This window comes from Aphelocoma coerulescens, chromosome 2, assembly GCF_041296385.1.
Source record: "Aphelocoma coerulescens isolate FSJ_1873_10779 chromosome 2, UR_Acoe_1.0, whole genome shotgun sequence".
Taxonomy (NCBI): domain Eukaryota; kingdom Metazoa; phylum Chordata; class Aves; order Passeriformes; family Corvidae; genus Aphelocoma; species Aphelocoma coerulescens.
In genome coordinates, this window is record NC_091015.1 from 6,664,134 (window position 1) to 6,681,232 (window position 17,099).

At 41.4% G+C, this 17,099-nt stretch overlaps 1 protein-coding gene across 7 annotated transcripts; it reads right to left on the minus strand.

The window, feature by feature from the left end:
• Window positions 1-2,522: 2,522 nt before the first annotated feature.
• On the minus strand, window positions 2,523-16,748 carry XRCC2 (X-ray repair cross complementing 2). Of its 7 annotated transcripts, none has more exons than XR_011148929.1 (5): window positions 16,667-16,729; window positions 14,355-14,504; window positions 12,242-12,323; window positions 3,262-6,684; window positions 2,523-2,739 (listed from the first exon to the last, which is right to left on the minus strand). XR_011148929.1 is itself a non-coding variant. In XM_069006384.1 (5 exons), the coding sequence occupies exons 1-5, from the start codon at window positions 16,703-16,705 to the stop codon at window positions 2,732-2,734; spliced, it is 372 nt and encodes a 123-aa protein (XP_068862485.1). In that variant the 5' UTR covers window positions 16,706-16,729; the 3' UTR covers window positions 2,523-2,731. The 7 variants fall into 7 exon arrangements, 5 of the variants coding, with proteins under 5 accessions (XP_068862485.1, XP_068862484.1, XP_068862481.1 ...); XR_011148930.1 differs by having other exon boundaries at window positions 3,187-6,684; XM_069006384.1 differs by having other exon boundaries at window positions 3,262-3,354.
• Between the last annotated feature and the right edge of the window lie 351 nt (window positions 16,749-17,099).

A 17,099-nucleotide genomic window follows, 5' to 3' on the forward strand; every position in this document is an offset into this window, starting at 1 on the left:
ACTGAAATGTCTAAGATATTATCTGCAGCAGGGACTTCAGGCTTAATAGGCTCAGAGTGCTTGTGCAGGCCATACAATCAATGGGAAGGGGCATGTAGTGGCAGCCTGCAAGATTTGTTGTGAACAGGATTGCAGAATAATCATATTTGGAATGCTTCCATGGATTTTAAAGATGGTGAGTGAGCCCTTTCCTTTAACTACATGAGCTATTCAAATTCCTGGCTCCACTGGCTTCTGTAACTTCACTGCCTATGCAACTGGTCTATAGCATTTGCTTAGGGGATTCATAATTTTTTTTTAAAGCATCATTTTTTTCTGATGGGTGAAAATACAAGCACCTTATAAAATAAATCACAAAATGTGATTTATTGTCAGAAAAGTGCCACTGATGCATATGGTAATTGAAATGCAAGCAGTGGCAGTAGTATCACTGCAGAGCCACTAAGTTTAGGCATTAAAATAGTGGATAAGGGAAAGTTCAGCCATGACCTTCTAAGTGAATGCTCCTCATCAAGGGCAAGACTGCTCAGCAGGGTGGAGACACGGTGGCCTGCCATCAGCTTCCTGCTTCCCAGAAGGGGTTGAACTGTGTCCCATTTCCAGCTAGAAGGAGCTGTGACAGGAGCTTCCAGTGGCAGTATGAGCTGTTCCACCAGGGCATGTTGACAGGAATTTGGAGGAACGAAACAGCAGCTCTGGTGGTGTCTCCTCTCCAGCCAGGTTTTCCTCTTCAAGGAAGAAACTTCTTTCTCCTGAAACCCCCCTGACGTTTTTAGAGTGTGCTGTTTCCAGCTAAGACATTCTTTGCTACTATGGGCATTTTTCTACAGGCTCTGGAGAGAAATGGAGCCCTTTGCCTGCCAACTTTTGATGACCAAATGGCTCTTCTGTTTCCCATACTTTAGCAAAGCCTTGAGGAATTTCCCAAACAGCCTCCCCTCTTCTCAACCCCTTCCCCTCTCACTTCCCTCCTTATAGATAGTGGGATCGAGACAGAATTGTCAGTGATGGGAGTCTGAGATGTGCCTCAGAGACAGCACTGCCCACCACAGCATGGTCTTCTCTATCAGCAGTGTGAGAGTGTGCAGATATTCTTAAGTCAAAATTCCTGTTCATCCCATCACAGGAGATGGAGAGAGTCTGTTCCTTGACCTTTGCCAAGCCACCTTTGAGGCCTTGACTTCTGTCTGCCACTGCAGGAACCTCACAGCCTTGTCTGGCCTCTTTTTGGAGCAATGGCGTAAAATCTCGTCTCTCTTATACTCAAACCCCAAGATTTCTTCTCTTTCCTATCTCCCCCACGGCTAGGAGGTCTTTAGCACAGGCCCAGTGAGATGTATGAGAAAGAAGCCTGGCAAAAGGTTTAAATTAACTCTAGTGGTTGTGCCAGCTCCTGCAGAATGAGTGCCAAGATCCAAACATGGCTGTTCACCAGCATTTGGCAAGGCGGTGACATCTTGTCACCGCTATCCTGGGGCGCTGAGGCCCACACAGGTACAACGACCAGCTGGCTGGGGCAGGATGCAAAGCAGGGTGGGAAAGCACAGGGAAGAGTGCCAGGCTTTTCCAAAAGGAAGTCACAGCCCTGTTTCTTCAAAATCATCTACTCTAATGCGAATTTACTCCTGACTGCCAGCAGAATCAAGCCTCCACAGCTATTTACCAGCTACACTGACGTGTCACACAGGTTCAAGCTTCCCTATCTGGGTAGCCCAGTCTGTGCTGGTAATAAAGAGTGTACATAAACTCTCAGCAAAGGAGAAAACGACTCACTTTCAGTGAAGATTGGTCCTGCCACAGAAAGCTGCAAGAGTGCTTTGGAGCTAAGTGCTGACTGTTGGGAAGGTGCCTAGAGCTGGAGGGAAAAAACCCCCAACATAAAAGAAGAAGTCTGTTTTTACATTTAATTCCTCCTGGGTCCAGAAAAGCAGGGCTTTATATTCTCATTATAAATAAGCTATAAAGCATTTATACAGTGGAATCCATATGGCCAGGTGGGAACTACCTGCAGGTCATCTCTAGTCAACCTTCTCTTTGAAAGCGTTACCATACTAGACACATCAGCGAACAGTTCATGGGCCCTTTTGTTGCATTCCACGTTATTCATAGCCCAGTGCCACTCTGCTGTCTTCTCTCACACAGAGGGATGGCCAGACCTTTGATTTCAGAGACTGCTGCAGGGCATCAGTTCTCCATCCAGATCATGCACATCCATTGTACTGATGCTCCTTTCCCTGTCTGAAAATTTTTTCCATTGCCAAAATCTTCCAAGTCCTTCCAGTGTTTCCCCCTTTCTGAAACACATGGCTCCTGTGTTACTCTGTAATTGTTGGACACCTTGCACTTGTCTGCAGCTTTTATACAGGTGAGAATTCACTGCAACTTCCTACACCAGCTGGAGTTTGGTGCTGTGGCCCAGCTTTCTCCTGAGATGGGTGGTAAGTTTGGCCTTGGTGATGGCAAAATGACATTGCCCATTGCCCCAGTGTGGTATCTGCATATCAAAAGTACAGTTGAATAAAGAGGTTCAAGAGACATTTTATTAGAGCAGCCACAGAAAAGTAAAAAGTCATGTTCCTCTTCAGACACAGTCCAAACCTGCCGTACAGCTGCCGTCAAAGTGGTTATTTCTTCTTCCTTTGTCCATTACTCTCCAGCAAAAATACAACTGCAGGTATATGTTTCCACAAGAGAACATTTATCTTCTGCCATTTCCAAACTCCAGGGAAAATTAAGTTTCTGAGATTAGTTATAGAAGAAAAAGGAAACTTGAATTTTATGTGCAAGTACAAAGTTTTTAAACCAAGCAAACTCTTATTTGTATTTTATTTGCTCTATACAAAGTCTAGGAATACAAAGAACTTTTAACTGAATATAAAACTCAACATTTTCTTTCCATGTGTCCATAGAAATATTAGTTTAGTTGAAAATAAATATAAAACCTGCAAAATACCTTAATTTGGTTTTGCTAAGAAGCTCTCTCATTATGAAAAGGATGGAGGAAAGGGTGAACTAGTTCCTCTTTACTTCAAGCTTGCTGCTTTAATTCCATGTTGCATATGAAGCAACAAACAAAAATTCTAAGGAATGTAAAAAGTTCCTGTGCCTACAAAAGCCTTAATAATACCACCCTGAGCTGAAGAACAATGGCACTGACATGAAAGGATTTTCATTTATAAGAAATACCTGTCTAAATCAGAGTTCAGGAATACAAGCATTCCATGCTCTTCTGCAGGGCTGATTTAGCACAGATGTACTAACCCGAAATGTGCTTCCTGCCCGGGAGACTGAGCTGCAGCAGCTCAGGGCACCCCAGGTGAGACACTGGGCTGGAGACGGGGCGGTACCTCAGGTCTAGGTGAAAGAGGAGAATCTGCATTAAACAGAGTATTCCAGGTACAATGCCACATTTCATACGCTGTTCCTGGCTCACAAGGATCAATTGCAGTCTCCACTAACTACGATCGGTACAAAATTTTGCAAAAATTCTCCACTGAAGAAATGGCAAACCCCATTTTTAACTCACAGAGCATTACAAACAAAATTGCTGCTTCCCAGGTTCTTTATCAGTGCATCTTTCTGAGACTTGTATCCTAAAGGTTCATTTTTCCAAATGGCATAATTTTGGCAGAGGATGAGGTCAGTGCACTCCCAGATTATGCACTGCCTATCCCTCCTGCAGTATTACAGAGATATGCAGATGCTCAGCACTTCAGAAATCCAGGCTTGCTATACAGCTAAAACAAATGTGCAGAGCATGAATATTACAATTACCAGAGAATTAAAAAAATCTGTCTGCATTCAAAGTAAAAATAAAACTGGGAAATTTCAAAATTTCCTGAGGTGCTCTTTTTGATCAACCAGAACTTTGGCTTCATTTTAGTTTAGGCATTTCTGTAATAGTACAATGCAAAATACAAAATACATTGTGAATAATATAAAAGCTTTTTTTCCAGACGGGAATGCCAGAACATAGCCATTGTTTTTTTCTCTCAAGCATATTCTTTAGCAAGTATGATTTTATGAAGAAGTTAATCATCAGTGGAGATGTAGTCTCCAAATGGAAAGCGGGGCTGGTTTCTTTTTTTTTCTAGTAGAAATAACATAGTCCTAGAATTTTCAGATTTTAAAGTGCTCTAGTTCTACTTGAATTTTCCCATTATTTTTTACAAAAAAATCAATAATGCCCTTTATGATTATTTGTAGTGGAAATGTCTACTCATGGTAAACCATCTAACTTGGGTCCGCTAGGCTGAATGGTTGTTGTATGTTTTTTCATGGATTTGTGTACTTATGCAGGTTTTCAAATAAAATACATATTGGTGCTGATGCATTAAAAAGCACAAATGAAATTACATTCTATAAAATCATCAGCTCTGGGGAGATGTCGAAAAGGCAAAGTTCACTCATGTATCAAAGAACTGATGGCATGAAGAAGCAATCAGATGGAAGGTTTAAAATGAGAAGGGGAAAAAAGGAAGTTTTCCCGTAGAAAGAATAATTAAACTGAACTTATGGTGAACAGACACGGTGGAACCCAAGAGGGTAACAGAACTATACACAGCTGTGATTCCAGACATACATTCAGCTTGAAAAAGCTGCTTCAGAAGTCAGGAAATTCAAAGGTGTCTCACAACAGTGGTTTTTAGGCATCTTCCTCAAAAAGATACTGAGCTAGATACTTCTTCTTAATATGCATTTTTGTTAATAATCTCTTCAATCTAAACTATAAAACGTGCTGTGCAACATGACTGAACAAACATCACTGTGAGAAATATTTTCCCCTTGTTTGAGTAATTTGAATTTGTAAGCTAATGTAAGTTTTTGTATTAAATAATGTACTGCGTGCAATTTTCTTTCTTGTAAAGCACTTTGAAGCTTTCAAAGGGCACTTCTGGGTTCATAAATAATGTGGTGTTCTTTGCCAGAACTGTAGGGCATTTCTCATAAGTTCTGAATCTTCTTTGCCAGAATTGCAACATGTGCATGCCAAATCCTGCACACAAATGTTCTACATGTGGCAAATACATATTGGTAAAGACCAGAGGCATGGCATTCCTTGATTTCTTAGAGAGAGTGGGGAAGGGAAAGAAGTGGGAAGGAATAATGAGGGACAGCAGAGAAAAAAAAGTCTGTGCATCATTAAAAAAAAACGCCTAACAACAAAAAAAACCCAACCTCCACTCCCAAAACATCCCCTAATTTGCACTTGATTATTTTCAAAAACTAAACTGTTTGCTGCATGCAGCACAAACTCACACATATCCTGAACTGGCTCTTTACTTTTCCTTCAGTTATCAAAATCAGGCCTGTATTTCTTTAAAAGATGGAAGATTCTTCAATGCCAGCTGTTTGTAAGGGTCAGAACACCTGCAATCCCTGCTCCTCTGAGCACTTGCTAATGTAAATGGAGAGGTTGAGAGCTTGGAGAAGCAGCACAGTCAGGATCACCACTATTTAATAGGCTGTGAAAATGAATTCTCTTCTTCAGGCAAAATCGTGACTGCATTTCTTATGCCCAAGGCTACAGGGAATAAACCAAGGCCAATGTTTATAAGGAGTGAACTCTGGCCTTTTTGCAACCTCTGCCACAGACAAGCAGACTCCTACTTCTGGAGTGTGGAAGAGGAGGAGTGTAAAGCAGCAAGACTCAGAAATTCCAACAGGCACTTGGCCACATCGGTTAGATTGCTGAAGGATACCATAAGTTTAATGTGTCTTTGGTTACCATTTTCTTGATTAGGCACAAACAAGTAATGTCAACATTCCTCTATAGTTTGGACTGAACTGCTGAAGTAATTCAAAACTTTTACCATTCCCCACCCTTCAATGAATTTTAAGAAAATGGTGACAGCAATTATTAATCACCCAGCAACAACCAGCTAGTTGAAAAGTTACTAAAAGCTACTTAGACCTAATCAGGCCTTAAGCACCAGGATTTGCTAACTGTTTACCAAATAAACTGATGTTAAAACTGAACTCCACATTCTGCAACACTAAATGAACGTTTTACTATCTGGCTTCTTTTGAGGTGGCAAGAAACTACAGTAAAACCTTTGCTGTTGCCAGAATTACACTGCTTAGAGAAAAATATCCTGTGGGTTACCATTTGCTGCCATGATTTACAGAGATATGGTCTGTAGTCTGTATCAGTTTCATGTGGAATTTTTAAAGGTAAAAAGCTTTCTGCAGAGCTTGCAGATTTCTGCATTAGTGTCTGTGTTGTTGCAAAGAGGATCAAGTGGTGCTGTGTCACAAGCTTTTCAAGGAAGTTAGCACATTTCTTCAGGTTCATCTCCTGCAAGGTAAGACTCTCCCCTCCGTTGCTTCTGTCTATCCAATAAAAAGCTGATAAACTGTCTAAGAGCAAAACACAGAGCGAGGGGTGAGCGCAGAACAGGTTTTCTAGAGAGTAGAGAGTGAGGAGTAACTGAGTGCTACTATTGCAGCTCACAAGGAAAAGCCTTCCCAGGCATTGCTTTATCGTTTCTTCTGTCCCTTGTGCCAGTCTGTTCTCAAGAACAGTGACCAGCCGGAGCATATCGAAATGGTAATCTGTGTCAACAAACATGACTTCTACTTCCAGTCCTCCTTCTGCTTTGGGAATGACGCAGCGAGCTATTAGGTGATAAAGCATTTCTGTTTTTCCTGTCCCTTCTGGGCCATGGAATTCAATAACATCTCCTGTTCAAAAACAAAGCAGCATGTTGTCAGGTAAGAGCATTTACAGCCCAGTGTCAGTTTTCAGTGTTTTCTGAACCAACACTCACTATTCCATAAACTGAAAAATGCATTTTAGAGAGTTTGATATTAAAAAAAAACCATTTAAATCCTGGTTAGCATCTACCAAGAGGTATTTCAATTTTCAAGAAAGGCCTCTAAAGTGAAGTTAATCAGCTGTGACCAAAAGTAGAAAACCTCTGCCAGCAGCATCTAGGAGACTTCTATCAATAAAAGGTTGACAACTGGATTTCATCTGTATCACTACAGGCAGATGAAGGCAGAAGAGGAAGCTGCTCCACAAAAGTGGCTAAGAAACCATCTACATTATGCACACACAATTAAGAAATAAAATTAGAGGACAAAACAAAAAAAATCTGACATATTAGAGGTCATGTCACATAGATGTCACATGCTGCATGTCACAAGATTCCTAGAGGAGTCTGTGACTGGTGAAGAGAACACCACTAAGTTTATTTAGCACTTTTATTCTACTGTGGTGATAATGTGAAACTGCCTCTTTTGATAAGGGAGACTCAGGGATTCCTTCAACTCCAGGCAATGCCTCTGTCTGAAGCAAAGGATCTCGTTTCATAAAAGGATTCAGCCTAATTACCTCATCCATGTGGGTCATAAAATACATATCATAAAAATTTAAAATGTTAATTAAAAACAGCACTACGCTTCATTAGGAAACCAGTTTTTTTGTTGAATGTGAATGCAAGATACTCTAAAGCCTTATCCAAAGTCTTCTGATTTCTTGTATCAGAGCAAGACTCTAAAAAAAGTTGATTTATAAGCTGCTCTTTATACATTTCTAATTTGGGGAACTGGATTATTTATTTATGACATTTTGGATTTCAGGCAGAAGGGTAAATACACACAGTAAGGACAATCACACAACTGTAATTGTAGGAAGGTAAGAGATTTCCACGGCCTTGGCAAGTGCAAATGGCGTTACAGCTTTCCATAGGGGGATGCGAGAGTAGAGAATTAACTGCAACTTTCCTTAAACATGTTCGTGCCTGCCTGAGTTAACGGGGTTTTTCAAGTCACTGCTCAACTTTCAGAGGATGTCCTCATTCACAGGTGCCTATAATGTCAAGCTTGGGATTGCGGGGAGGAGGATGGTAGGGAAGAAACCAAGCTCTTCTCCTTTTGCAAGTGTTAAAAGCAATTTACACCTGATGTGACAAGTCTGTCCATTTCAGTGACACCCAGAAATACTATTTCTATGAATTTCTGATACTTGGAAATTTATTAAAAAGCTTGATTGCCTCCCAAGCCCTTACTAAGCTGTTCTGAATGCCCCCCTCACTTCTGAGAGGAAAGATGACTACATTTCCTGGGACATAAGTTTTTATTTTCTCTTCCTGTCCAGAGGTCGCAGTGTCCAACTCTGACACTTGCAGCCAGTGGCTCTGCTGTCACACAGCCTGTGCCAGAGACATAACCACACCCTGGCAGGGTGAGATACCAGCTTGGAAGAACTCCTCCTAAATGTGCTGGGTAGGTCATTCCCTCATATTTTGTCTCTTGAAACATTTTAGAACAATTGCGTAAGGCAGCTCTTGTTAAGGAACAAAGTGTATCTTTTGTCACTGGCTGTGGCACAAAACTTCTGCCACCCTGACTGGCATTTCTGAATCCAGACCAGTAATTGAGTGGGCCCAACAGGCAATACAGACTGCTTCACCTGCCTTTACAGCAAAATATGACCTGTTTGATTCAAAAATTATTCTGGGAAATAAATGCTTCACTTTTACCATTTGAAGATGTTCTAGCAGGGTATCTGTGTGCTGGAGAATAACACTGGATGAGGTTTTTTTATTGGCAGAACTAATAAAACTTCTTAAAGTAAAAATTCTAAGTTGAATGACAAAAATCATTCTCAGAGGTTTTTGTGGTGGTGGTTTATGGATGTTAACAGTAAGACAGCCAAGCACCCCTCAGAGTTTGTTCAACACTGCTGAAAGAGATACACAGCTGCCTTGTAGTTTGACCAAGACACTTGAGTTACTCTGAAAACATTAACAGCTTGGACTGCAAGAAAACCTCAAGAGAGCTGGGGATTTCTGTGCCTTCCTGATTATCCAAGAGGCTGCCCACAAGAAGAACGGGTGCAAAACAGGAGCCATTTATAGCAACATCTATAAATGTAGGGTTTCATTGAATTAGCAACCAGGCTGTTACAGTAAGATAAGAGGGGAAATTCATTTCTGTGGATCAGAGAGAACAAACCATGACACAGCAAAGGAGGAAGGGAGGCCAGCAACGTTTTCAAGAAGCCTCTGACACCCTGACAATAGGTCACAGAAGAAACTGAGTGATCAGGACTAGCATCATCCATTAATGTCAAAACAACTTTGAAAGGAGGATTAGTAAAAAGATACTGTCACAGGATGAGAACAGCCTCAGAGGGACAGACATTTTAACATAGGAGAAAGTTAATGGGAATTTTTTCTATTAGAATTAGTGTTGGCAGATGTTAAACATATCACTAGATGAATGTTCCATTAGCTTGGCAAAACAGGCAGAAGACAAACTAATTGGGTTAATAAAGACTTAAGTTTGTGAAGATTTAACAGATGGAGATGGATGAGCAGAGTGATTTCACATGAAATTGAGCACTGGTGAATTCAAGAAGTAGGTTTTAAGGAGTCCCCCAACACATTGCCTGGCTCAGGGCAGCTTGAATTGGCCCATTATGGACAGACTAAAGAGAACAATAGTCCTGCTATGAATGCTAAACTAAATGATGCTGCAGAAATGTAAATATTTATGTAAGATTAACATATTTTTAACTGCAACATTGTGCTCAGTCCTGGTCACCAATTTGGTGTTATCTTTTGAAAGAGAAGAACTTTATTTTCGTCTGTAATCAATCCACCAGCAAATGCTGGTTAAACTATTTTCTGACACTGCAGATACAAACAAGCTGTTGGAATACTCAGCAATAACTTTGTGTGTTTCACATTGTAGGCTACCTTGAAGTTCCTGGGCTGGTCATTTTGCGCAGAAGCTGTCACTAATATTTATACCATTTATAAGTGAAGTTGAAAGGCCTAATATTTATTCCAAGTTAATGCTGGGTGTCATGCTATTGCTGAACATCAGAGCCTTGCACTGACACCCACACCTTCATGCCAGTGGCACAGGGGAAATATGACTGGCAATAGTGGAAGGTTATTTAATGCTTGTGTCACTTTTGCTCCATTCCAGAAGAGCTTAAATGGTATGTAATTAATGTACTTATGTGTTCTTAAATATGCAAGTCCATCATAATTAGAAGCAGTGGTTAGACTATCACATTAATACCTATATTACCTCTCCCTATTTTACAGTACCCTGACACGCAAGTCATGAACACTTAACTAAAATGTAACCTTTGGATAGTTTATTGAAACTTCATGTATTTGTTGGGTTTAAATACCATCAGAAAAAAAGAATAATTTAGGTCTTTGCATTGCTTTAATCACAGCATTTTAGATGAAGCACTGTTCAGTATGGACTTCATGGGCAACATATTACAGAATTCCACAGTGACACACTAAAAGTCAAGTTCATGACAAAGGGAGAGGTAGGCCTTCAACAGGGATTTCAGACTGAATAATGAGAACACACAACAAAATAACACACGGGCTCACATGAATACTGTGGTATTAAAAGACAAAGCAAAAATGTAATAAAAGGTGAAGTCCATTTATATATTTACAGCTAAAGAGCTGTGCTAAAATGTTAGGCAGCTTCATTAATGTCAGCCAAAAAGCATGACCAATATGGGTAATAATTGATACCATTTGTTGAAAGCAGAAGAAAAATACACGGGCTTCAAAAGCTCAATGATCTGTTGGCACTCTTTGGCACCAGTGATGAATTTTACAAGGTTTTCAGCCATCTTAGAACTGAGGTTCTGGAACACTCTTTGGACAGACATGAACAACCTATAAAGCTTTAAGAGCAAAGGAGATAATTTGACATAAAATTATGTAATGCTATGGACTGCAGCAAGGGCAGTTAGTGATCCCCAAGAAAACTTCTTAAAGTCTGTTTGACCAGCACATAACCAGTTTAGTCTCAAACATTTGTTTCTTGTGCGTAAAGTTGACTAAAAAATACCAAACATCCAGACTAAAAGATCAGCATTTTATATTTATGTTTTGAAAAAAATACAGTAATATCTCATCTTCTGAAAGATTAAGAATTTGAGAGCCCTGTGAAGCATACACCAATTTCACTCCTGGCCCTTAATTCTTCTTGTGAGTAACGCAGCCATTCAGAATTGAGAGTACTTAAATATTCCTCTATGCTCTGCTTGCACTGGCTTTAGCAGTATTTCTCCACCCTTTATCTTTGTTGTGTCACATTGGAAACTTCCAGGGCAGGAATCATGTACTGCTAAAGCCCACATGCATTCTCGAGTGCTGCAAAACAATACACAAAGAGTCTCACAGTGACTGCATTTGTAGACTAAGCATCATCTCTCATCCAATTATCCTGATTCTTTTTATTGCTTTTTATGCTATTTCTTCTGAACCTTCCGTATTTGTGGGGATTAAAAGTGTAGATAAGCGTGCTGCTAACCACTGAAGCCCTATCCTTGCCCTATGAAATCCACTCACTCATACATAAATTCCACAACAGCAGTACCTCACCAGTTGATCCTTACAGTTTGCCACTCATATGCCTATTTTCATATACATTTTTAGTCTTCTGTAATCAGAGTTCTCTCTTCCATTGTGAAATAATGAAATTTCACACAATCTGGAAAATTAGTCTGACTTCCTGAATAGTGTGTTAATTTCTGTTTAGTTCAGTAATTTCTTTCATTAAAATATCCAGCCTTGATCTTAAAATTTCTTGGTGTCATTGGGAGGTTACCTGATTGCTCCAATCTTAAATTCAGGTTCAATCACTGAAGGTCTCTATGAGCCATGTTGATCCTGACATTGTGAACTCATTCAACTAATTAGTACCTATTTCCATAATGGAATTGTTTATGAAGTTCTATCTAAGTATAATTAGGATTTTTCAGGCCAAGACCGATTACTTGGCTTTATTGAAAAATACTGTTTGCTCGTGCCCCTTACCCTAACTTACCCAGACAACTCCATATCACTGAACTCTTTGCTATTTACTGAACCTCACGTTCTTTGCAAATTTCTGCAGTTATGACTTTGTGGTGGTTGTCTAGACCACTGATTAAAAAAAAACAAACAAAGAGGTTTAATGACAGACTCTAGAACAAATTGCTGTAGAACTATTAGACACTGACCAACGTGCTTGGTATTTACTCACACCTGTGTTTTGATATGCATAAAGTAGATTTTAAGGCCTATTAAACAATGTTTGGAATGGTCACTTCGTATTATTCCATTTTATCTAGTTTGCATAGCTACATCAACAATTAAAACTCTGATCTAGGACAAAATAATTTACTTGTATACGTATCTCTGTTACATTGCTCTGAGAATACTTTTACATGGACATTTTTCGATTAGTGGGATAAAGACATTTTTACCATGGACAGGAGATCCTTCCTCAGCAAACAGATAAGGTTCAAGATTCTTCAGAGAACTTCTGCCCTCAAGTCGTGCAAGCAGCTTTTAAAGAAAAGATAAAGAGCCATGCTGTTAACTGAAAATAATGGACCTTGGGAAACAAATTTAAAGGATTCTAAAAACTGACAGTTTTCCATGACAGTCCTATCAAGAGATTAGCCTGATTTTAAAGATGTTTTCATAAATACATATGGAAATGTATAGTCTGTACTACAGCAACAGAAGGTTCTAGCCTTAAAAACAATGAGCACACAGATTCAGTGGCAATGAGGACTGGATATATGAGGAAAAGTAAAGCTTAAAAAGCAAAGGCTGCTCATGTACATTACTGAGAGGAACTGCCTCCGGTACACAGCAGTGCTGCCCATTCCAAAGAAAAAAGGGAAAGAACATCATTTGTAACAACCATCACCTCCAAAAAAAATACTGGCTGAGATGTGAAACCTTACCCATCATCAATCCCTCGAGTCAGCCTCTCTGAGCATTTATAAGTAAAACCATGTGCATTTCACCTGAAAAGTTACACAGGACTCCTCTGGGCTACAATCCTACTATATCATAGTTACTCGTTCAAACAGAGTATGGATTAAGGATGTTCAAAAGTCATTAGTCACCAGTGGCTCTGCAAGAACCTTTCTAAAGCAAGCTTGAATTTGTTAAGCAAGTTCTCCAAAGCCCCTTGTAAACTAAGTCCATTGTACAACTAATTAGTTCAAAGATCACAGACAGTTTCTTAAATTGAGAGGTATTTGCATAGCAAGTAGAGAGGTATTCACAAAACCTGTGTTATTAGTAGTTCTGGCACACTGTGTAAAGCAAGAATGAACATTTTCCCCGGTACTAGAGCTGTTATTCCCTACATGTATTAGCACACATGGGAAAGGACATTATTGGGATGCTCAGTGTCACCAGAGCACGTACCCTGGTGCCAAATACTACCTTCTCCAAGGCACCCAGCTGTCATTTAAAGATCTGAACAAAACAAATCCTGTTCAGTTTTATCCCATCCTCAAGACCAAATGAGCAGTGAGCACACACCTTCAAACAACTGCTGCCTTCTCTTGCTTTCCTCCTTGCTACATCCATGAGCAACATTTGCTCTGAATTGTCTTAAAAGTTCTTTGAACAGTTGTGTGTGTGTGTGTTTGCCTTAAACAGTAAAATAAGTGGTCACAATGGGAATCTAAGTGTGACATTACCATTGACATTTTAAGAGTCCCTTCCATTAACAAAATGTCAGTGTGTTTGCCTTGGCCTCTTCACACGTATCCAGGAGAGTTTTCTGACTTGTCCTCTGAAGGGCCAGAGTAACACTTGAATTGACTTTGCTCTGGATCAGCAGATCCTCCCGTTACACTTCACACATTTGTGCAGCACAGAAAACACAGAGTGAACTCTTGGAAACCAGCAGGGTTTCATGATCTGGACAAAGCAAAAATCCAGATGGACATATGTACACAAGAATACAGGAACGTAACTTGGGGCACATAAACCAGCAGCTCTCAACTACCAAGAGGGCCTTGGCACACCCTACATGTGCAGCTCTTCTGTGCAAGCAGCTGCCAGGGCCTGGCCCTGGCCCCCAGCAAGGGGAGGGACCACAAATCTCTCACCTCTTCGTTGGCAGTGGAAGTTGAGAGAAAGAGGAAAACCACCACAGGCTGCTGCTTTCTGATGCTCTTCACTTCTTAGCAGAGGAAGCACCACTGTGGCACTCAGGGATAACAGGGGCTCAATGACGGGTGCTGCTGGGGCCAGCAGTCACAGCTATTGCTGGCCTAAACACATTTCTGCAGCCTCCTGCTTCTAAATTAACTTGTACATTAATAAATACATCCTCTGCAGTTAGTTTTTTGTGGAAACCATGAGCTGCTGTCTCCTCTTAGACTATCAACTCTTTAAGTTTACTGTGAGAGCTTTGGAAACACACAGTAGATTGATTGCTATCGTTTAAATATGAATCTGCAGTTATTTAAATGACAAGTTTATATATTAATTTTAAATAACTACAGGTGCTTTCTCTGAGCACTGCTCATGTAGGTAATTTATGGTAATTTGCTGATGATAGCGCACCTGTGTTTTTATCAAGCTTGTATTTACTTCCGAGTTCTGAAGCAGAATCTCCAAAGGCACTTGCCTCATTAGTGCCATGCTGGGAGCCACGGGGTTCCTGGCAGAAACAGCCAACAATTTTCCTTCAACTCTCACAAAGGTTTGTCCACACTGCAGCAGAAGTGATGGAATCAAAGATGAGATGAGACACTACACAGGCATCCCTCCCCTCTGCCCACATTACAGACAGGGACAACATGGGCTGTTCCAAATGGAGCAAGAGCCACCTTGGCTCTGTTCCAGGGGAGGCATTTCCATTTTGCCTTCTCACACGTTCTTCTGGAAAATGAGAGGGGGAGAAATCTACAGCATGTGAAGGGAAATCTGAAAGGTGAATGTCAGGTGTCCCAAGCTTTGTCACAGACAATGTACAGAATACAGCAGTACAGCACCACTGGAGAGAACCTTGGAGTGGGAAGAGGTTTGGAAAAAACCCTAAGTCCATTTCAAATCCCGTATTACAGACTTCAGATTCTATAATTGAACTGTAGGTGCTCATTTCTTCCTCCATAAGGCTCTCGTTATCTTCTTTTACAGAAAACACCACCTTTTAGCAACCTGCTAGTTGTAGGTCCTCATTCTTAGGTGTTCTTTGAAAATGTAATTATGCCAGCAAGAAACTGCACAGATGTGCAGTTACACGTAGAGAACAAGCTGTACAGCGAAAGTTCAGCAGCAGCTGGGTTAAATGTCATTAATTGCAATGCTGATGGGACTCAAATATTTTAACTATGCCTTTTATAATTTATCATCCTTTTTATAAACAAATACGCATATGGACAGTTCCACTGACTAATGCAAGATGTGCTCATACTCTGTTGGGTTCAAGAGAGCTGGGCATCAGTGGAAGCACACATGTAGGTCTTGTCAGGAATGAGAGATTACTTCATTAAAATGTTAAAGAAATTCAAATTAAATACTCCAGTTCTGTTAGAGGCTGTGAGCTAACCTACAGGCTATTTACATATACAAACCTATCTCAAGTACTAGACAAAATTTAATTTTCAACCACTATAACCGCTCTGACTGAACTTTTGTAAATTTTGGGCATGAAGACATATGCAAGCTATTTGTCATCACTTTTATTGTGATATAAGCTGTTTTGCAAGAAGTTCTAATCTGTTGTATTAATTACATTCAATAATAAAAGTACAACACTGTGGTCTCAGTGTAACTCAGTAAAATCTGACTTTATGCATGAAGCTATTTGAGGAAGTATTGTTTTAAATTAAGTGTTTTCTGTTTCAGGCGCTTTTACAATTTTTTTTCCAGACACTGTATTCATTCATTGACCTCTCTTAACCCATTGGTTGTCAACTCCTCCCTTGTTCCAGGTTGGATATCCATCCACTGCAAGCAGTTGATGCCATGTGCATTCCCTGTTGGCACTACTCATGTGGACAAATAAATGCATTTACCCCTTGGACACACAGTACATCTCATGCCCTTAATTCATGTCTATTTGCTGATAGTGGACATCTGGTACTAATTTTTTTTAAGTGCCAAAAGGGCTTAAAAGCTCAAGTCCCCCTAAAAGCCACGCAGAGCTTTAACAACAAATAAATTTTATCACACATATCTGTTTTATGTGAACTATTCAGCATATTCTCGTACAGTTCCACACAACCTCCACGCAATTAAGTTGCTGATTGCAAGTGGAAGTTTCTAACAAATAAACCACCCAGAAGGGACAAAAACCCTAATAAAACAACACAACAAAACTCGGAAACTCAAACCTCTTTTCTCCTAAAGAGGAGGAAAGCAATTCCACATTACGTACTGTTTATTTACAGAATCGCAAAGTCAGAAGAGACCTCTAAGATGATAATAGTCCGAACCTTTAAATCAAACCTTCCTCACAAGTATTTTCCTTTAGGCATCCCCTCCAACACTTGGGAAGGGAGCGCGAAGGAAGTATTTATAAAACAATTACCGAGACAAATCAAGCAAGCTCCCCCCGTGCTGCAAGAAGCGCCCAGGGCAGGAGCCCACCCGCATCCCGACAGGGACCCACGGGCCCCTGATGCCTCCGGGATCCGCAGGAAACCCACGGAGAAAGCCTCCGCGGCGTTTCGGGGGGGTGGAACTCCCTCCGTCCCTCCCACACCGCCCCTTCAGGAGGCCCCGAGGGGGCTCTCCCGCGCCCGCCCCGTGGCGGTGACGGAGGGAGGCTCGGCGCGCCTCTTCCCCCGCGACTGCGGCCTCGCCCAGCTCTCCCCGCCCGTGTTGCCGGGCCGGGGGCTGAGGGGAGCAGGGCGGGGGCCGCGCCTCACCTGCGTGCCCGACTCCGCCCCGCCGAACGCGTCACCCATGGCGGCCCTCGCGGCTCCGCGCCCGCCGCCGCCGCCCCGCAGCGCCCCCGCTCGGCCGCGCCCTCTGCGCCTGCGCGGCTCGGCCCCCCGGGAGCGCGGGGTGGAGCCTGCGGGCTGCGGGGTCCCGGGTTCGAGTCCCGCCTCGGGCTTGAGTCGCTTGGACACCGCCGGGAGAATCACAGAGTCAAATAGGTTGGAAAAGACCTGTGAGTAATCGAGTACAACTTATGACCGAACACTACCGTGTCAACCAGACCATGGCTCTGAGTGACTTGTACCGTCCTTCCTTAAACTCCTCCAGGGACGGTAACTCCACCACCTCCCTGGGCTGCCGGTTCCAATGTCTAATTACTCTTTCTGAGAATAAATTCTTCCTGATGTCCCACCTAAACCT

Excerpts from the sequence above, each read along its gene's own strand:
- XRCC2 (XM_069006380.1), bottom strand. The coding sequence starts at position 16,705 with ATGGGTGACGCGTTCGGCGGGGCGGAGTCGGGCACGCAG. Across the intron at positions 12,324-14,354 it reads CAAGCTTGATAAAAACACAG|CTGCTTGCACGACTTGAGGG; the intron begins GTGCGCTATCAT and ends TTTCTTTAAAAG. Across the intron at positions 6,685-12,241 it reads GGAAGGATCTCCTGTCCATG|GAGATGTTATTGAATTCCAT; the intron begins GTAAAAATGTCT and ends GTTTTTGAACAG.